The sequence below is a fragment of the Alosa sapidissima genome, chromosome 11 (assembly GCF_018492685.1).
Source record: "Alosa sapidissima isolate fAloSap1 chromosome 11, fAloSap1.pri, whole genome shotgun sequence".
Lineage (NCBI taxonomy): Eukaryota > Metazoa > Chordata > Actinopteri > Clupeiformes > Clupeidae > Alosa > Alosa sapidissima.
This window is the reverse complement of record NC_055967.1, coordinates 21,347,210-21,369,551: the sequence shown is the minus strand read 5'-3', so window position 1 is coordinate 21,369,551 and position 22,342 is coordinate 21,347,210. Positions and strand designations below refer to the sequence as shown.

Genomic DNA, 22,342 nt, shown 5'->3' with positions numbered 1-22,342 from the left:
AAGGAATGAATACCATATTTGCCAATGCAGTCTACAAAACTGTTAAGCCTTTCAACTAATATGATGAACTTGCTCTACAGACTTACTGTACCTCTATTACAATATCAAAGTGACCGCTGAACCACTAGAACATAGTTACAGCTGAATTAAACGCTTAGACTTCCAAAGTGTGTTCATGCATGATTGCTTATTGTAGCCATTGGTGTTAAGTCCATATTAGACCCAGACATAGTTTTATTATGTTATTATTCTCTTCATTATTGTATTTCATGAACTCCCCCAAGAGAAAACATACCTTCTCCAAATCAAACACTGGCTAGAGCATCTGTTTACAATTTCAGGAATATGGTTCTCTGTAATGCATTTGGCAGGAAACGTAAAAAGTATTGCTTTTACAACGGTACTTGGCATTAATCAGTGCTGGCAGGGCTATTACACTTGAGAAAGGCTACAATGGAAAGCTTTCATAAAATGTTGTTTATTGAGATTAACTTTATATGAGTTAGTTATTATAGAACAGTGCATTAGAACAGTGGTTCTCAACCTTTTTTCAGTGATGTATCCCCTATAAAATATTTTTTCAGCCAAGTACCCCCTAACTAGCGCAAAGCATTTTTAGTTGAGAAAAAAAGCCACTTGTCCCTCCGTGTTTTCACAAGAATTACACAATTCCATCGTTTGAGTTTTGACAGTGATTGACAGGTGATAGCGGGTGGCATGTGACAGGTTGGGTTGAACCATCCTGGTATGGGGGGGACTCTGAGTTTTTAGGATAATGAAATTGAATAGCCTACTGAAGTAAAAATTCATTTTATGAACTTATATTTTCCTGAAATATTTATTAAATAATTGTTTTTAAAGTATTTGCATGGATTCTACTTTTTAAATATATGTATAGCTTAAAATCTCAGGTAGCCCCTGGAGTGCCTTCAGGTACCCCCAGGGGTGCGCATGCCTCCATTTGAGAACCACTGCATAAGAAGACCAAATGGCCATTGCTTTGGGGAAAAAAAATTGAGAATAATCACATTCATAATGAAATTTTAATAAAAAAATATGTTATCCCTATAGAAATATATTAAGCATGTCTGCTAAATGGTTCATAGTGGGTTAAACATGTATGTGGACCAAGAGAATTGCATTTTAGCAGCTGAAATATTACGTACAATATTAACTGTGGCATTTTGTTGTTATATTACACCATACATTTATACAAACACAGTTTCATTATAAGTCATGGGAAGTTACCAAATGTAGCCATTTAGGAATTTACACAATAAAATGATTTATCTGAAAATGATTATATGACTCTGAGGCTGATATATAAAACAAAGAGACATACGTTTGCCCTGCATTTCTATTCCTCTGAAAAAAAATAGCAGATAAACACTGCATACCATTCTGTGAAGCCTTGTGTAGCAATATGCTCTATCCAGTCCTCTAGTTTATTAGAGGCTTAGGATATGTCTGGAAAGGAAGGAAATTGCCTGGTTTTTGTAGTTTTTTTTTTATTTGCGTAACATTACTGGGATGTTTCTCATAGCTACAAAAGTAAATTGACCTTTCAACCCAGTGAATGAGTGGGTACAGTTATGCAAGACCTGTTTTCACACACTGTGGGGCCCCCTGAAACATCTATTGACCCAGCCTCCTCCAATGCAAATTTTAGGTCATTTGTCATTTTTATGTGAGCACAGAGCTAGATAGCACACTAACAAAACAATTTTCCACTGTAAGTAATCATTAGGGAAGTCTGTTGCAGGGTCTGCATGGGGTTCATGTTTGGAACCAAACAGATTACTCAGCAATAACTTTTCTATACATTATTATCTGCCTTTAAAAAAACTTACCTTGGCCATCAGATAGATCAGCGTTGATCATTGCAGACTTATTTCTAATTGAATACAAACGGGGTAACCATTAAAAAGACCAAAGGCTATCAATTTGTACTCACTTCAGCTAAACATTTCCCTATTCTTTGAATCAGTTGTATGACTCATTCGACTGACTCCAAAACCTGATTTGCTTTTAAAATCCAGATTTCATCTACCAAAACTGAGCAGTGGTTGCTTTCTGACTAGGAGTAGAGGGGGTGGATTGCCTGAATTGGCCTCAAACCTGATGTCTGTGTTTAAATGAGACCCACATGTCCTATGCATAGTCTCAAGGGTCCCAAGGAACCCTTAGGGCACACGTGAGCCCTGTCACTGCTGGGTCAGACACCCCCTGACTTCTCCGTGCTAGTGTTTTCTGATCACGGTCATGTGCCATGCGCGCAGGGAGGTATAGGCAAGGCCAGCAGTGAGTTCGATCTTAAAGGAGAATTCTGGTGATTTTTCACCGAGATTTCTTGAGGTCACTGAGTACTGTCTGTATGAAGAGAAACAAAAAAAAAATGGTTCTACCTAGCTCGAGTTGCTGCAGCCAACAGCTAGAGCAACCAAGCAGCTACAGTGCTAAACTCTGGGGGTATGTTTATGTTCAGTGTAGTAGTTACTCTCCATTCAGCCAGGGTTCTTCTCAGAGTAAAGTGCTGGCGGTTAAGCTGGATGTTAATGCTGTTAATGCCTTTGGTGCTATATAAAATCATACCAAACGCAGGTCAGAAGTAAATTGTTAGCCTTGACAGAGACCCATTCCCTACATGTTGCAGATGTTAAGCAATACATGCACATTCAACAAGAGCAGAACTTTGACAAAGGCAATGAAGGCTTTATTAAAAAGGCCAAACAGTTGGAGAAGATGGAGAAAAGCCATTTTTTAAACAGAAGAGTGACCTTGTTTTCATCCCCCCCATTATTTAATTTCCTGTCTGTTTTGAATCAAAGAAATGTGTTTGTGACCACAAAATTTATTCCCTAGCACTGTGATATTTGTATCCAACTCTCTGCCAACTTTGATGCATTGTGGCCTGTTTTTAAACAGCAATTAAATGTCTGATTAAAACATCCTATGCTTCATTTAAAAGAATAATGAAGTAACAACAATCATGTTATGTTTGTACAATTTGGACCTACCCCAGATATGGTAGATCCTGAGGCCAAGATGCTCATATTTTAGAAATGGCATGTTAGAAATTGTGTGTTAACCTCAGTGAGTCTTTCCTGTGATACAAATCGCTCCCTTTATAGCCATTAATTTAGCCTGAGGTTTAAACATAGTTGTTTAAATAGTTTGCCAAAGACTGACCAGCTGTGAACAAAAACTAATATAATTATGCCAACGCCAATACAAAATATGTGTATTTCCAATTCAAAAAGCTTGTGGAGCCATAGGGGTTTCTAAAGCCGGCACTCCATCTGGTTAGGGATACAACAGGATCAAATGAGAGATGTCGCAGGCAATCTGGAAGTGTTTAAGCTGGGCTTTCCCTGGTTTGTTGCGTGATCAGGAACAGGGCCCATAGCAGACAACCAGACAGAGCAGCTGCTTTGCCTCAAGCTAACATCACCAAACTCCAAGCAATCTTTTAAGCTTAGAGGTGACAGCTCTCTTTGAGGTGATTTTAACTTCTTGGAAGGGCGTATCTCTTTATGTAATTATTGATTAGATTGTATCCCCTCTGTATACCCACAGATTGAGAATGATACAGGGCACATGGTTCATATTGCTGAGTGAGCCAGTGCTTTGGAGTAGAGTTATGCGATGGATAGGGTATCTTAGATCTTAGGCTAACTCAGTTTCCTGCTCACCAGGCAACTCAAGATTATCACTATCACTTCCTTTCTATTGAACCTTCAAACCCGTTAAACTGCTACTCCATATGACAATATGACATTTCGCTCGGTAGTATCCAACAGAGACACCTACCACACTGAGGTTCTTGACTTTGACTCGGCTCTGCTCATTTTAAAGGCCCCTTCTCTTCCTATGTGCATTCTTCATTACCTGTCTGGTCTGTTTCTCGTTGAGCGCCGCTCTGAGCTAAAGGGCCACTGGTGCACAGATGGGAAGGAAATACCAGCATGTCTGCCTGAGACTGCTCATCGATGTTACATACTTAATCCAGTCTCTGGCCATGATTAAAGACACCGCTGTCTAAATCACAATATGTCTCCCCAGCCTAAAACCATCAAGTACTAGTGTAGTATTCATCAGAATAATGAATGGCGCTACTCCAAAGCTTGGTGTTTGACCCTTGACTACAAATATGTACTCTAGAATTGCAGGCACTGGTGGCTGACAGGATTTTCCCCTTGGATATCTTATGCAAACTCAATCACATGGCAAACTCAATCACATACTGTACGCTTTGCTTGTAGAAGTGGGGAGTGTGATGGTTCTGATTGCAATGTGTGTACAGGCTAGTCACAAATCATTGTTAAGCCAAATTTAGGATGAAAACCTTATGCTACGCCAAACCTCACTGACTTTCCTGGTCAGACGCAGCCAACAACTTTATCAAACAGATGAAGTGTGAAAATCTTTTTCCACAGTGTTGAAAGTATGTTTGTGTAGATAGCTATTTTTTCATAACTTCATCAAGCATGTTTTGATGGTATACACCAATCAGCAACATTAAAACCACTGACAGATGAAGTGAATAGGCTACCATTGATTATCTTGATACAGTGGCATCGCTGTAAGAATGAGATAAATTAGGCAGCCAGCAAACAGTCAGATTTTTTTGATCCATGCAATTTTGTTCCAGGCCAAATTGTGATGGTTAGAGAACTGGGTCAAAGCATCTCCAAAATGGCAGGCCTTTTGGGGTGGTCCCGGTATGCAGTGGTCAACAATCTACCAAAAGTGGTCCAAGGTAGAACAACCTTTAAACCAGCAACAGGGTCATGGATGCCTAAGGCTCATTGAATGTGGGGAGTGCATCCCACTGAAGAACTGTTGTAGCACAAAACGTTTAGAACCTTTATGCTGCTCTATGATAGAAAGATGTCAGAGCACACAGTGCATCACAGCTTGCTGTGTATGGGACTGCATAACCACAGACTGGTCAGACTACACATGCTGAACCTTATCCAGAGAAGCACCTATAATAGCATGATGTTTTGTGAGCGACATATCTGGACTATGGAGCAACAGGAGAAAGTCTAGTCTGATGGATCACATTTTCTTTTCATTTTTCATCATGGCCAGTTGTTCGTGTGTTGTTTACCCACGAATGAGATGGCAGCTGGAGGCACTATGGGAACAAGGCAAAATGCTGGAGGCAGTGTGATGCTCTGGGCCTTGGCACTCAATGTGGATGTTACTTTGACCCAATCCACAAACATAAAAACTGTAGCAGACCACTTACATTTCTTCATGACCATGGAATTCCCTGATTGTATTGGCCTTTTCCAGCAATATGATGATGTGCCACACTGCAAAAATTGTTCTGTAAATGTTAGAGGAACATGACAAAAGTGTTCAAGGTGTTGACTTCGCTTCCAAATTCACCTGATCTCAACTTACAGGACTTAACAACTTGCAACTTACAGGACTTAAAAGAGTCTGCTGCTAATGTTGTGATACCAGATACCACAGGACCCCTTTAGAGATCTTGTGGAGTCCATGCTTTGAAGATTCAAAGCTGTTTTGTCGGCAAGAGGGAGACCTACGCAATATTACGCAGATGATTTAATGTTGTGGCTGATTGGTGTATAGTCATGTTAAAGACAGGTTATACCCTTACAGGTAAATTTTAAAATTGCTATTACAGCATGTCACCAAAACGCTGAAAAAACATTTGTTAGCAAACTAGCTAGTTTTAATCAGGGCCTGCAGCATAGTTTGTAACTGCGTAATTGTTCCTGTTGACTAGTGAGTTATAGTTGGCTAGCTACTTGGAGAGTGAACCTGAAGAAGCTACACATTGTTCGCTCCTTATAAACAATTCCTAATATTAGACTAGTGTGTGGTGATGATCTTTATATTTTAACGTCTGATATTCCTGCACACCACCAGCACCTGGGATCCAAAAACAGCCAGTGCACAGGGATTTTATCTTTTTAGCAAATTGAAGCACACTTGACTTGCGTATAAATTGTCTTGCCCTTTGCAAGACTCTGTTGCCTGCACCTGTGCTCACTAAAGAGCGAGCCACTCAGTAAATGCAGCACCTAACACTGCAACGTAGAACAACATCACCTTCTAATGTCTCCATTAAACGGAGTAATGTAAACACAGGACACTCAGCTAGCAGGAATGCGTTAATGAGAGACATGCAGAGCAGGTGTTGAAAGTCAGCAAACCCTTGAATGAGAATTTGGGGCCCTCTCACACAACCTTGTCTTTGATTCCAATGTCCCTGGATGTTAACCAGGTACTCTTAAGTGGAGGCTGAGACTCCGTTTACACATACATGGTTATTTTGTGTAAATGCAAATGGATAATTTGCCTCTGAAAATGATTCTAATAACTCCAGCCAGAGTGGAGATTTTGGAAAACTTTGGTTGCACGTTTGCATGTAAACTGACAAAAATGGAGGTTTAGGCAACCAACATCTCAGTATGCACCAGAACTTGCACCTGAGCCAAAAGTGCAATCTATGTTTACATTTTCATTTAGCTATGGTGATCATGGATGCATTCAGAGTAGCAGTCGCATTTATGTTGGTGCAAACTCTTTTTGTCTGTTTGCATTTGCTATTTTCGGGATTCTGATTGACTAATGTGGGCTTGAGCTTCTCGTTACACTGCCACCTACAGGTTTGGCATGCTCTTGACGACATATATACACGGGTTAGTGTAAACGAAAACTTTTCTGAAAACAGACAGGTGTGCACAATGTTATTTTTGAAACAGAGAGGGTGAAATGTCCGTTTATAAAAACGTAGCCTAAAGCTTGAAAGTATTGAACAAATCTGAAGAAATCTGATCACCGTAAGTATGGTGAGATTGATTATGATATACTAGGGGAAATTTATGTTATTATTATTAGAATGTAACCAAGCTATGCTGTCTAGCCAGTGCCCAAGCTGTCTCATTCTTTCTATAGCCAACTAAGGTGTGCTTATTGTATACCCAAGATAATTTTGTAATGCATAGGGCGGAAAAGTTAAAAATAAGTTCCAGATGAGCTTTTGGGGTGAGTAGGTCCAAGTTGTGTTGTTTGGTGTTGACTTATGGCTGCATAGTTTATCTTTTGCTGAGTGGTGTTAGCATACAGAGAAAACTCTGCACAAGAAACTATAGGCTGTCTTAGCAGTGTTTATTTGGCTGCCATACTTTCTCAGAGAGCAGCAATAGCAAAATTATGGCCTTACTTCCTCAGCTGCCTGGACACTGATTTTTGAGAACCACAGCCTGCGTCTATATAATCTATGTAACACCAGTGACCACATACCCTGTTCTCTTTAGAATATGTATATGTAAAGTATGTAAAAGGTGTCCTTGATATAATTCCATTGACAATGAACATCTAGATGTCTTCATGACTGTATGTGGTTACGAGTTTAACATACATTTTGCGTGAAAGGTGTCTTAGTGTAAGATGGGTTGAGGAGGTCGCTCTCTTTTGCGTGGTGATCAGGTCAGGGTGGTTATTTTCACCCTGGCAGATGATTGATCTGCAGCCCGGCCTCCGGCATTCCACTGCTCACTCTTACCAGCTGTTCCCACGTCGACAGCATGTGTTGTTTTGACTTCTCTCCCCTGCGAAAAAAGGACCTTGACACAGAGAGAGAGAGAGAGAGAGAGAGAGAGGAAAAACAGACACATGCATATCTTCCCATCCTCTTCTGTAATCCCCCTTTTTTGTGACACTCTATTGTGTCAGTTAGCAAGGAGCATGTTTCAACTAGACTCATAGCTCATTTTTAAACAGCCTACGGCAAAATGATGCCGACTCTCCCTGGAAAAATGACACCACTTATCAGTTTGTCTTACAAATATGAACAAAATATGAAGATTACCCCCCTCTGAGCTCAGATAGTTGCCATGTGATAAGCACATGTATAGCGTGTGTTTGGTAGTGAGAGGTGTAATATTCTGGACTGTCTTCACACAACTCTTGAGTTTGGACTGGCTGCAGGTCAGTGCTGGGCTTCTTTGAAAAGGCTATGCAGCATGGGAACACATATGCTCAGTATTATAAGACCCTTTGCTCTGTCTGCCCTGTGTGGTGTGGTCTGAATTCAAGCTTGGCATTCACATATTCATATGGAAATGGTGTTTATTTGGACATGTGAAGTAGTTTAGGCAGTATTTCTTTGTCAGGATAAAACGGTTTCACATTTATATACTGTAAGTTTACTATTTTACTCTTTGCACATTTCTTTCCTATTCTAAATAACATTTATATCCATTAGAATGATCAGTTGCATCTACCATCCTTAAGGGCCGTTCACACCAGAAATGATAACTATAACGATAACTATATCCATTACAATAAAAGCGTCCACACTGACCAACGATAAGTAAAGTATCTCCTTGTGTTAGTGATGGCTAAAATGGGTTCTGATTGGCTGTTAGCGTTATCATTCTCAAAATGGCTCTGAAAGTGATCCCCAATGATATTGTTCTTCATGTCGTCATCGTTATAGTTTATGTGTGAACGTCGTCATTCATATTAACGAGAGCGATATTTTTTATAGTTATCGTTCCTGGTGTGAACGGCCCTTTACTCTGACTCAAACCTCAAAGAGTTTGAACTTGCACCAAAGCAATGGAACGACACAAAATGGTGAATGTATAGCATATTTACCATGTAAACGACTTGGCGGAAACAGGTCATGTCCAAACATTTAGAGGATGTGTTTCGGCATTTCGGTCTTTGAAATGTGTAAAATTTGGTTTAACTTCCATGTAATTAAGATTCTTAACAAATTCCAATATTCTAACACAACAGCATAGTTATGTGCTGTGTCTTATAATTAGTTATGGTACTATGGACTGATCACTGTGCAGCGCAAGTTACCTTTGCTGGTTGGTTATTGACAAGTCTGGTCTCATCATGCTTTGGCCCTCTGGCTTACCGCTTGGATAGTCAAAGACATAGTGCAGGGAACTGGATCCTCTTTAGCCTGCAGTCAGGATTCCCTGCACAAAGGAAAACCTCTATGAAGCAGTTGATGAAAAACAAGCCTCCACAGTTTAAGACATACATTCATACCACCCTTGGTAGAGCCCTTGTACACTTAACGTTTCTCTTATGTTCGACTGTAAGTACCACATATATTCAAAAGCAAATCATGTATTTACAAATAACTCTGACTCTCCTATATACACAATCAGAAATGATGGTGTACTTTTTGGTATTCACTGTAAGGCATCATTTTGAATCGCTGAAATGCTGCATACTGATATTCCTCGGAATAACTGTTAACTGTTAATTCATCATGTACAAACAAAACCACAAGCATTCTTTGTATACAGATTGCCATTTTGGCATGTACGAACAAAAACACTTTGTTTCATCAAGAATTCCTTATCCAGTAATATACATTATTTCCAGATGACTATCTTTGGCTTATACCAGACTTAACCCACCTAGTCATGTGGAATACATTCTTGCTACAACTTGGGAGGGCGACACCATCTCCAAAGAAAGGCTTTTCCCTTGGGACAGTGTATTAGAATTACATGACTGCTCAGTTTTTTTTGTACAACTTGGCATGTCTTTCATGTTCCCAAATGGTGCCTCTTTACCCTCAGAGAGCCCTACTGAGTCTGGTGTAGTACATAGCAACAAATACACAGACATGCAAAACTACAGCATTACCTTCCAAGCACTCACAAACATTTCAACACATGTAATCAGACATGAAACATCGTTTGAATTCTAATGGAAATTACCATCATTGCACTTTACATTACTTTCATTCTCAGTTGACCGACATTAAGTCATGTCTATTTGTGGTTTGAGGCACAGACATCAACAGCTGCAACATATCACTAAGAATGTAACAATATAACTTCCCATACCAAATCTAAATGTATTATTTAAATAGCAAACACAAGCGAGCACACCTAGATAACTTTGATATCCAGTATAGTACAGTGCTGGTTTTATATTTTAGTGAAAGTGCACTTCACCTACCTTCCAGAGTTGTGAGCATGGCTCCATGTGTGCCATGTGTGTGAGTGGAGCGGAGGTGGCTGCCCTTGCCCTCATCCTCTGTGCCCTGCACCTGGAGGTGAAGCTGTCCCCTGGTCCCACACGCTCTGCCAGCTTCTCCACCAGCAGCCCCTGGTGCACTAATGGCTGACAGATGGGACCCTTTGGAGAGAGGGAGGAGCAGACAGGCATATAACGTCCTCTCCCACCGCTGAGCTGCAGATAGGGCTTGGTCGAGGAGCACTGCCTGTATGGCTGTGATTTCCTTTTTTCCCTCTTTTTTCTTCTTCTCTCTCTCCCTCCTCTCTTTCTCTCTCTCTTTCTCTTTCTTGCTCTTTCTCTCTCCCTTCCCCCTTCTCTCTTCTTTTACGGCAGTGAGGAGGAGCTTACCTCTACCAAACCCCTATCAACATGTTTCCTTGTCTCAGCTGTATCTGTGGTGAAGGGGAGCAGAGAGTACTGTATGCAATCAGAATAGCTTTCTTGCTGTGTGCCTGGCCTGTTGGGGATCACTCACTTATCACAGTGTCCCTTTGAAGTGTACCATCAGCTGACACAGCCCCTATGTTTAAAATGCCTCTGTAATTACTGCTTGTATGATATGTATGTGGCTCAAACCGCAAGTCTGCTGCTCTGTAAGGAAATGAAAGCATGTTGTCTGTTTGAAAACTTGCCTTTTCTTTTATTGCATTTAGCATCCAATCTACTTAGGGGTAAATAGATCATCCAGTCCTGTATTTTAAATGGTGCAATTTTGTTTATTGGAATACTGACCACCAATTGGAGGGAGGAGAATGAATCAGGGAAGACCGTGAACTGTAATTATAGAAAATATAGTGATGGTTTCAAATAATCATTAGGATTGGCTAAGACCACCAAGATCTCACAATGAGGCCAGAGGGAAAATGCATCTGTTTAGTCTTATGTAATGTTCTGATGTCATAATTGATTAACAAAGATATATTATGCTTATTATCTGGACTGGAAAATATGCCAGCCATACACATCCTCCATATTCCATGTAGACTGTTTTGGTGTGGCTTTGTCAGGGCCGCCATGGTTGAGCAGGAATAGCTGGGCCCTAATTGCTGTCTGGGCTCAAAAAGATGGAAAAGTCTAGAATATTTTCATTTACTATGTCTCCCATTGGGGTCTCTGCTCTTTTTATCTATCTCTCCCTCTTTTTCTCTCTCAGCCTTTTTCTCTCTATCTCTACCTCCGCTCCTACCTTCTCTGTAGCTTTTCCTTGAAAGTATTATTGGCCCTTATTGAAACCAGATGATGGCTGAGGGTTATCTATGCTTCAAGGTTTAAGTCTCGGAATCCACCTTCCCTCTGATTTAGGTCTTTACTGTACCTTAAGCATTTCAACTCTGGAGACAACTACTGGGGCATCAGTTCATTTTTAGTTGTCATAATTAGGCCAACTGAAAGTGTTTGGTTGATGTATGTTGCTGCTGGGAAAGTTGCTCATTTCAGAGGTCACAGGTAACTCTTTGATGTGGATGGCTGCAAGATGTACAAGCGCTTGTGCTTCATGTGCAGTTTTGAATGACTGGCTAACATCATGAGGTTCAAGTAGCCCCCAACGTTGTCTTCAAGGCAGCGCTGCCTGGAAGGCGCCAGGGTTAGGCATGTTTTAAGGTTAGGGTTAGGTTTAGGATTAGGTGCCTTTAAGTCAACGGTGGCAGCGCTGCCTGGAAGATGACGTTGGGGGCTTAAAACACCATTGGGCGTTGAAGTATTCTCAATGGACAAGCAGTTGATTTACTTTTTATTAATGTGTGGTTGAGTAACATGAAGCTCTACTGTAGTCCATTTTAAAACCCCATCTATGTGGATTGTCACTGTGATTGATGTTAGAGATTTAACTTAAGTTGATATTTTGGCTTCCCCTCTAGTGCTCTGTGACCTGCGGCAGAGGAACCAAGCAGCGAGACATCGTCTGTGTACAGCAGAACCTCACCCAGATAGAGGACGAGCACTGCAGTCACCTGTCACGACCCAGGTCTGAGAAGGCTTGCAGGGCTGGGGCATGTCCCAGCTGGAAAGCCAACAGGTGGAGGGAGGTATGCATTCCCCGCAGCTTCGCTCCAAAATACCAGCTAGCTCTGCAGCTACCGCTAGCAGCTGGAGCTTTGCCTGTCCAAGTGGGTCATCACGCCCCAGATGTCCGACAGATATGTTTGGGTCATTGTGCACATAGCTATTCCTCCGCAAACTTGAATTAAACATTACAGACAAGGTTTACATTGCCTTTTACACAGTGCACTTGATTTGTGTATCTTAGTGTCCAAATATTTTGGGAGTGCGCACATGTAAGTCTCTAAGGAGGGTTCCTCTAATAACCTGCCAAGTTTGTTTCTCTAGTGTTATCTGGGCCAGGAGAGGGCGAGCGCTGTTTTGCATTTCATTTTTTATACAATTCTTATAACAAAATGAGTTCACAGAAATAATTCCACATTCCCTGAAGCAATCCATTCAGAATGTGGAAAATGTAATGTCTAATTCATTCTTAGAATTCAGAATGTGAAAGAGCGGTTAACCATAATGCTCCATAAATTATGCCCACTTTGGAACTAATTTATTTAAAGGAACCAACCGTATGTAAGATTGTAGCCAAAACTGGTACTGCAATCACTTTCAAATTACTGTAGAGCGGTGTATCCACTCCCCCTCCCCCCTGACTGGCAGAGCTGGCAACCCGGATGCCGAAATACTACTGACTTCGACAGGTGGAGGGTGGCACATCAGGCCAAAACATGACAACATCAACATCAGTTAAGGGCTGCAACTTCACTTTTTAAATGACAATATCCTGGCCAGACTACTGTTGTCAGTGATATAAGTATTTGAAATGAACATGATTTCTTAATGTCTAGTGACATATCAGGGCCATTTTATGATTAATTGAAATACATTTCTTACATACGGTTCCTTTAAGGTTTAAAGATAGGTTTTTGCATGACACAAAACCAACAATAGATTTTCTTACAAGGGTGTTTCAAACTCATGTTGAAATTCACCTCTGACTGTCAACAGCCAAGAAATTCTCAGAATGCTGAGATCTCAGATAGATGTGTTTATCCCCACTGGCAAGAAATCCTGAATGAGTGCAAGAAGTGCTGCCCTTGGAGATCACAGCAGGCTAGCTCTTCACGCTGTAGTCAGACCCGTTAGGGGCCAGTAGGCCACGTTGAGGGGAAAGGTCAGAGTCAGGACAGAGCCGACCACACACTTAAGACATCTGCCACCGAGAGGCAATTTGCCTCAGGGACCCAAAATCTATCAGGATAAATGGATTAGGCATCCGTGTGCACACTGCTGTTTGCAACCTCAGGCCAATTAAGAGAAGGCAATGTGTGGGTGGTTTGAGCCTAGGTTGAAGTGAGGTGTAGTTCAGTGGGACCATACCTGTTCCTGAAGCATGTCTGTGAAATCCTTTTTGGGTGTGCGAGTGTACCTTTCATTACCTTCCTGAGGTCACAATCTCTCTCACTCTCATTTTCTCTCTCTCTCTCTCTCTCTCTCTCTCTCTCTCTCTCTCTCTCTCTCTCTCTCTCTGTCTCTCACTCAGTCTCTCTGTCTTTCTCTCTTTCTCTCTCTTTCTCGGTCTATATCACCAGTGGGGGCCTCTCACTCACCACTCTGCCTGTCTGGAAGCAATCACCTCGCTCCACATACCAAAGTAAACCATGAAATCCACAAGTAGAGCATAAAGACATGTTTTATATCTTAACATCCATGCCTGTGACAACTTTAGAAAACCTCAGAGCCCACTGTTAGGCCCTTGCAGCAGCCACTCAGACAAGAGGTGTCTTCTTGCCCCCTTTTCTCTCCTGAGACCCAGTGCGGCTGAAGAGTCTATCTAGTAATGTCTCAGGCAACACAATCTTCTCCCTGCTACCCCCACCAATCTCGTCATCTCAGAGGAGCCAAACACAGCCTAGCCCTCCCCTAGTACCATGTAGCCCAAACACGTGCAGCAGGCTTCAGACTCCCCAGCAGAAAATAAAACTGTCAAATAATGTGTACCGCCACTTTCCAATTGCATGACCCTGAAACATGTTATCAGTGTGTTTGTTCAAAAAGGAGGGCTTCATGAGAGTCTAAAACAACAGTCAGTGTCATAAATCATGGTTTATGCATTCAATATAGCATTCTCTACTTCATACAGTATTTAACCCCACATCATTACTACATGTTATTTGATGTTATGTTAAAACCCTTTGATTTGATGCTGAGCCAAGGTCATATTTTCCCCTTGATATTCTTTGTGTTTGGTCCAAACTAAATACCAGATCAACCGCAACTTGAAGCAAGTTGAAGTGCATAAGATGTAAAATCATGTGAAAAACATCTGCATGCAATTACCTCACTTTTTGCCAAGCATATTTCTACAGTCTTGCCTGAGGATGTGCCATATGTTGTGGGGAGTGTTCCACTGTTCCTAAAGCCAGCAAGGGTTTAATCAGGTAGACACTGGTGGGAGCAGTGCAAGCATAATTATAAAAAACAACTTCAAAGAGATTGAAGATATGATATACCTGTGTTTGAACTGATGGTTAGACTTCACCAGACAATACATGCCAGCCATGTTTGAGAAGATATAGAGATCATAGCTTAGGTTGTTTACCAACATTGCTTTTATGTTAGTTGAGTCCATTTTAGAAGACTAAATAAGGGGATTGTTTTTTGAAAAGTATGTAGTTCAAAGTGAATAAGAAAATGCTACTAGAAATTGCATCCCAAATAGTGCTACAACTATTCACACTGTAGTCTTACCATATATTTCATCACCAGTTCATTGACAGGTCAGTTGTTTCTCTTCATGAAAAATGTCTCACAACCTCCCTCTGTGTCTGTGTGTGTGTGTGTGTGTGTGTGTGTGTGTGTATGTGTATCCTCCCAGTGTTCTGTCACTTGTGGAATCGGAGTCCAGAGCAGAGAGGTGTACTGCCGACTAAAGGCCTCCGGAAGAGTCTCTGAGGAGCTGTGTGACGTCCGCCTGCGGCCCGCCACTACCCAGCCCTGCCTCTCCCCAGACTGCCACCACTACATGTGGGCCGCCGAGGAGTGGCACGATGTGAGTATTCGGAGAACGCCACTTCAGTCCTCGACTCAGCTTTGAGGATTTCCTCCCCGTCGGGCATCAGACAGCCCTTGTGCACTCACCCCGCTCTGTTGGCTGGCTCTTGTTTTGTCTGGCCTGCCCTGAGGTTTGAATAGCAGCCAGTGGGAAACGTGTGCCGTGCTCTCTCGCTCTCCTCTCCAGCCTGGCGTGCCGGTGGATCTGGATCCTGTCTTTCATGCAGATGCGTTAGCTTGAAAGCGATGTCAGCGCAGCTTTAACCCATGCGGCCACATGTGGTAACGAGACGACTATCTGGAACATTTTTGTGAAGCCACAGCATTCCTGCCCGCTCATCCTGAAGCGCCATTTAGTTTTATCGCTCGGATCGTAATTTTGTTCATTCATTAATTGCCAGACCACAGGGCCTACTGTGCACACTTAACTGATATCAGTCATTAGCTGTGTTTGGGGCTGAGAACTTTTAATTGTGCCATTAAGTATAGTTATTGCCAGTGTTCCCAGAGACCCCCACTGGGTAGAAGAAGAGAATAGAAGAGGAGAGAGAGAAACAGAGAGAGAGAGAGAGAGAGAGAGAGAGAGACGGCTGAACTATTAGATGCAAGGAAGAGGGTTAGTTCTCCCTGGATCAGAGCTATGGGCTTAAACGATAACATCATCATATGCTACATCACAGAAGAGGAGCTCAAAGCACTGATAAGTATCTGTCCTAGATTGTGAATGGGGTGATGTCAGCGAGCCCCGGGAGTGTTTTCTTTCCCTCCCTCTTCATCTTGTGTGTTTGTCTCAGCTGTGTCTTCGGGACAGAGGACACACAAGAGGAGCTCCGTTTAGGGACTTCTAATGAGTTGTGTCTGTTTTGATGTGCAACTCTCCCCCTGGCTCAGCGTCTGGCTCAGTATTCTACCAGAGCTGTTTGTGGGGTGAGATGCCAATAGACACACAATCGTGCATCAGGTGCTTTTATGCATCTTTTGAGTGGCAGCCGTGGCCTACTGGTTAGCGCTTCGGACTTGTAACCGGATGTTTGCCGTTTTGAACCCTGACCAGTAGGAACGGCTGAAGTGCCCTTGAGCAAGTCACCTAACCCCTCACTGCTCCCTGAGCGCCGCTGTTGTTGCAGGCAGCTCACTGCGCCGGGATTAGTGTGTGCTTCACCTCACTGTGTGTTCACTGTGTGCTGAGTGTGTTTCACTAATTCACGGATTGGGATAAATGCAGAGACCAAATTTCCCTCACGGGATCAAAAGAATATATATACTTATACTTATATATTAATAAGAAATCAGAAGAATCAGAGCTTTAAGAAAAGCATCAGGTGGAACATGCACTTAGGTGTGAATTTATAAGCAACAATACCAACAACAGTACTTCTGATAAATGTACAGTATATCGTCCTCCTCCTATCGTTCTACTTCTCATTCTTTAAATGTCCTCACCTGACAGCTTAAGAAGCCATGGCTTACAAATAATGCTGCACTGCCCCCTGTGGTCATGTATTGCTACTGAAGATCATCCATACACATCCACATACTGTATATTGTTGATGTGCCTCATATGCTTCCTGGTGTTGTCATCTTTGCTCAGGGAAGCTTGTGATTCAGACCAGGTTGTACATAACTGTTGCTTAGTATGTTTTGTCTCTGTGTTTCCCATCCAGTGCAATGCAACATGTGGCAAGGGGATGAGGAGCAGAAACATCTTGTGTGTGGACACAAGGATGAACCCTGGCCACAACAGCATGTGTGACCCCTCCACAAAGCCCCCATTGCACCAGCCCTGTCACCGGTCCCCCTGCCAGTACATGTGGATGACTGGAGCGTGGACACAGGTCAGCCAAACACTCCAGTCCAGCGTCACTGGACCTCTACAGAGCTCTCCCATATAAATATGATCTAATACGTGTGCACTTCTGGAGCTATGAATCCACAAGAAGAACCTATTTAAGACATTGAAATGGGGAGGTCATTTATGAGCTGCGTCTTGTATTCAGGCGGTCAGTTCAGTGTGTCCGTGTCTATTGCAGTGCTCAGCCAGCTGTGGCATTGGGTACCAGCGGAGGATGGTGTCCTGTTCCGCAGTGTCCTCCTCTGCCGACCCACACCCCTACACTGCCCAGGCTCTCTCTGCCCACACCCAGTGCCCAGGGTCCAGGCCTCTGGACACCCAGCAGTGCCAGATCAGGGAGTGTCCGGCCACCCCTCACTGGAAAGTTGGTCCATGGAGCAAGGTACATTGGTATATGAGTGTCAGTCATGGGTTCAGGCGTTTAGTTTCAGTCACTGCAGTCTAATTTGTTTATTGAATTTTAATGCATGTTTTTAAACAGCAAATTGGTGTTGCCTGACCATGACACAGGGTTAGAAGTGTTTGGTTACGGTCTATTACAGTGCAGGCATGTTTGGGATATTCTTGTTCAAAGTCAAATCTTCTATGCCAATCTACAATGAATGTAAGAATGATGTTTCTTTCTCTCTCTCTCTCTCTCTCTCTCTCTCTCTCTCTCTCTCTCTCTCTCTCTCTCTTGTTACCTTGCAGTGCTCTCAGACGTGCGGCGCTGGGGTGATGGAGCGGCGGGTGGAATGCCTGACCACCAAACACCTCCCCTCCAAAGCCTGCAGTCCCTCGGAGAGGCCCGAGTCCAGGGCCGCCTGCCGACTGAGAGAATGTGAGCCCCACACGGAGAGCTTGTTGCACACCACACCACACCACTTCCACTCCACTCCGCTCCAGGCCCCGCACGAGTGCGCCAGCGCCTTTTCTTTTCCCCACACGGAGAGCTCGTTGCACACCACACCACTTCCGCTCCGCTCCAAGCCCCGCAAGAGTGCGCCAGCGCTTTTTTCTTTGGGGCAGCCGCCGCCTACTGGTTAACGCTTCGGACTTGTAACCGGAGGGTTGCCGGTTCGAACCCCGACCAGTAGGAATGGCTGAAGTGCCCTTGAGCAAGGCACCTAACCCCTCGCTGCTCCCCGAGCGCCGCTGTAGCAGGCAGCTCACTGCGTCGGGATTAGTGTGTGCTTCACCTCACTGTTTGTTCACTGTGTGCTGAGTGTGTTTCACTAATTCACGGATTGGGATAAATGCAGAGACCAAATTTCCCTCACGGGATCAAAAGAGTATATATACTTATACTCTTTTCCTGGCTGCTCTCTGAAGTACACACACCGTAGCGTAGATCGGCCTGTGTCAGCTGTTGCAAAGTTTTTTTTGTCTTTGTGCATTAAGGAATGTCCTTTTGTAATGGAACTAAATTGGCTGCGCAGGGACGCCAGCCCAGGAACGCATGTAGTTTGGAGGAAGTCAGCGTATTTTTGGATGTTAGCACGTTGAGTGTAATTTAAGCTTCGACTCCCCCCTCACCATCACCCCCCCCCCCCCCCTTCCAGGGCAAATAAGCTTTGAAGCCATAAATACCACCCCCACTTCCCCTATCCTCCGGGTCGAAGGTCTGATAACAGTGAGAGGATCGCAGGGCCACTCTCGCAGAATCTGTTTGGGCGGCCTTCACTTTTGACCCCCGGCGAGGAGACGGCAGTGATCCAAGGTTCGCGAGCTCGCTCCCCACATTTTCGGGATGTTTAGACACGGCTCAGGGAATCCACTGGAGCATTGGGCCCCAATTTCTCCTGCCAAGTCAAGCGTGGGCAAAATTAAACTGATATGCTCAGGCTGTGGCAGCCTCGGCAACTCAAAGTATTATTGCCAATCAGAAAACGAGAGGGATCTCTCCATGAACCACGAAGAAATACCAGTGCAGGAGGAGGGAGAAAAATAAACTGATATTTCCTCTGTTTAGGGAACATGGGGGAGCACACACATAAAAACACTTAATCATCAGCATGTGCACGTGCATACAGACGACACGGTCACACAGACACACACACACACACACCACACACACACACACACACACAGACACACACACACAGACACACACACAGACATGCACACACACAGACAGACACACACACACACACACACACACACACACACACACACACACACACACACACACACACACACACACACACACACAGACACCACACAGACACACACACAGACAAACACACACACACACACACACACACACACACACACACACACAGAGACAGGAGAACCATGAGTCTGTACACTTCCCATACTGCAGATTATGTACCGTATTTTCCAGACTATAAGTCGCACCGGAGTATAAGTCGCACCAGTCAAAAAATGTTTCATGAAGAGAAAAAAAAAACTATATAAATATATATATGTTGCACCTGAGTCGCAGGACCGGCCAAACTATGAAAAAAAGTGTGACTTATAGTCCGGAAAATACGGGTATTTCTATCTCGTAGTTATCACTTTGTAAAATGTGAACCATATCATCCGTGAACAAACGTTCATGCTGAACTTGGATTGTTGCAGGCCAGAATGCCATTCTCATGCTGTGTCTCTGGACTCATCTTAGGTGAGGTGTTCTCCACATGTCGAGAGGTCCAGATGAGGGAAGGCTTGAGGAAGGATGGGGAACACTACCTGAAAGTCAAATCCAGGATACTGCAGGTTTGTGGATAATACATCTCAGTAACATTATACACAAAGATGCACATACACACTTACATTATACCTTGTTTGCTATACTATACATCATAGTCTTACTGAACACCATTCTTTTTTTAGATATATTGCGCTGAAATGCACACCAGTTTCCCCAAGGAGTATATCACACTTCGCAGTGGCCAGACAGATAATTTCTCTGAGGTCTATGCATACAGGTATGTTTACGTAATTGTTTCATTTCAGAGAAATACTATATTGCATTGTTCTTATTTACCTTGCCTTGTCCATTGTTATGTAAGTTGAAGTACTGAGTGATATTGGTACTGATGATGGTGTCATATTGTTCAGACTGTTTAAATCTCTTTAAGTTCATATCATAGTCTGTGCTGTCGTCCCTGACATCTTAACGTGCCCCGGCAGGCTCCAGAACCCCTTCGAATGTCCGTTCAACGGCAGCAGACGGCAGGACTGTCAGTGCAGGAACGACTACCCAGCCGCGGGCTACACGCTCTTCAGCAGGGTGCGACTGGACATCAGCTCCATGCGCGTCATAAGTGAGTCATTACTGCACCTTACTGGAACTGCCACCACACAATGAGTTTGCCCTGGCATCCGCTCCACCCCGCCCATGCCCATGCCCACGGCTGGCTGCCCGTCCTCCTCGCCCCTGCTCCGTGTCCTTGCCCAGGCCCCCAGTGCTCAACTATGGGCATGACCAAAGATAAACAGGTGCATTATGCACAATCTCTCCTGCCACTCTCTGCTTTCAGACCTGCGGCTTGGGCATGGAAGCCTGTTATGGTCGCAAACATGGACACACACACACACACACACACACACACACACACACACACACACACACACACACACAAAACACACACACACACACACACACACACACACACACACACACACAATGACCATGAAATGTAACTCTTGGCAGCCATTACGGCTTATTAGCTGAGGCAGCCCCACTTTGGCCCTTGTGGCGCGGCGTGTCTTTCGTTAGCGTTAGTGTACATGTGACGCGTGGGGGGGATTAACAGTGATTAGCTGTGAGTGGGAAGGCCACTCTCTGCACGGAGAAGGGCAAGTGGAACCACTTTTAGAGAGAGAGCAGGAAATACTCAGTCACACACACACACACACACACACACACACACACACACACACACAGACATGCACACACACACACACACACACACACACACACACACACACACACACACACACACACACATCATACTCTTTATGGCATATGTACCCATTACAGCCTCCCAATTGAGCTGGGGCTGAAAGAGAGAGCATAGAGAGAGAGAGAGAGAGAAAGAGAAAGCGAAAGAAGGATGGAAAAAAGGAAAGATGAGTAATGAGTTCAAGGCACGGTTCAGACGAGCCGCCTGGAGCCTGTTTGGCAGAGACTTCTACAGTAAAGCAGTCCACTGTCTGGAGAGAGAGAGGGAGAGAGAGAGGGAGAGAGAGAGGGAGGGAGGGAGGGAGGGAAGAAGAGTGGGGTGCAGGGATGCTGCGGGTGCCCCAGGTGTTTGACACCCCCCCCCCCCCAATCTGCATCTCAGTCTGTACTTGCCACACTAGTTTCAGTCCATATTTTTTCCCTTAACTGCCCTTTTACTTACAGAGCTTCTCTTCCCTGTCTTCTGTCTCACTTTATCACTGTATATTCCTGAGCCATTGTTTCATTCTCAGTGTACAAAAAAAGAGAGTTGTTTCATGCTCTTACATGTGGCCGTATTTCTTTTGCAGCCACGGACCTGCAGTTCACCCAAACTGTGCTGGGCAGGCCTGTGCCCTTCGCCACAGCAGGAGACTGTTATAGCGCAGCCAAGTGCCCCCAGGTGAGACAGCCTCCCTTTCCCACTCAAACCATATGCGCAGGGGGGGGTTACCCAAGGGATAACTGTATCCTGTTTCCCCATGTGTCAAACATGGAGCAGCTCAGCCTAATGCGCAGGGGGGGTTGCTTGCTTTTGTCCTGACTGTGGAGCCTCCACAGCTCTCTCCAAGCCCCACTCTGGGTAGACACAACAGCTTTGAGAAGAGAAGTGCGATGAGACTCGTTGGGCACAGTTGTGAAAGCACTTCGGATCGGCTTCCCAGGGACTTGAGGAAGTGTTTGAAATGGAGCTGTAGCTGTCAGAGTTGAGTTTGCCCACTCAACAACTTGACTATGAGGGGAACGTGAGAACAGATCTCAAGCATGTGTGGGCAGAGGCAGAGCCTTATTTACATAGAGCCATGTGTGTGCATGTTTTCTCTCTCTAATATACGGTTTTTGATGCTTTGTTGACATCTGTGGCGTACTCATTAGTAAGTTTGTCCCAGAGGTTTAAAACCTGTGTGTTCCTGATTCCACAGGGCCAGTTTAGTATAAACCTCACCGGAACTGGTCTGAAGGTCGCCGAAACAACCAAATGGGTCTCCCAGGGCAACTATGTCACAGTTAAGGTGCATAGGTCTGAGGTAAGACTGTGGTCTTTTCCCTCAACATCATGATAGGCATTAATGAGTAAACTCCTTTGTAAGTGTTTCACTGTGTTCACATGAGCTGATTTGAAGTGCCAGAGATTGTGGAATGCCTTTCAGTAATGTTTGTGATCTGGTTTAGTCTGGTCTGGTCTTACATTTCAGTCATCTTCAAGATTTTTTGCCACTGACTAAATATCAGTACCATGACAGGTTTTGTTTTTG

At 43.9% G+C, this 22,342-nt stretch overlaps 1 protein-coding gene and 1 long non-coding RNA gene across 3 annotated transcripts in view; one reads left to right on the top strand and one right to left on the bottom strand.

Moving 5' to 3' along the window:
• LOC121724137 (A disintegrin and metalloproteinase with thrombospondin motifs 20-like) overlaps positions 1-22,342 on the top strand; it is a 90,557-nt gene that overhangs the window by 65,041 nt on the left and 3,174 nt on the right. The window contains exons 29-38 of the mRNA XM_042110498.1: positions 11,898-12,065; positions 14,909-15,082; positions 16,749-16,919; positions 17,115-17,318; positions 17,627-17,756; positions 19,542-19,636; positions 19,754-19,848; positions 20,054-20,187; positions 21,398-21,489; positions 22,010-22,114. Of these exons, the coding sequence (XP_041966432.1) occupies positions 11,898-12,065; positions 14,909-15,082; positions 16,749-16,919; positions 17,115-17,318; positions 17,627-17,756; positions 19,542-19,636; positions 19,754-19,848; positions 20,054-20,187; positions 21,398-21,489; positions 22,010-22,114 (1,368 nt within the window). The remainder of the gene's footprint in view (positions 1-11,897; positions 12,066-14,908; positions 15,083-16,748; positions 16,920-17,114; positions 17,319-17,626; positions 17,757-19,541; positions 19,637-19,753; positions 19,849-20,053; positions 20,188-21,397; positions 21,490-22,009; positions 22,115-22,342) is intronic.
• Positions 923-10,299, bottom strand: LOC121724138. Of its 2 annotated transcripts, none has more exons than XR_006035131.1 (3): positions 9,979-10,299; positions 8,857-8,978; positions 923-8,710 (listed from the first exon to the last, which is right to left on the bottom strand). It is a non-coding gene; the product is annotated as an uncharacterized LOC121724138 (long non-coding RNA). The 2 variants fall into 2 exon arrangements; XR_006035130.1 differs by having other exon boundaries at positions 923-7,607.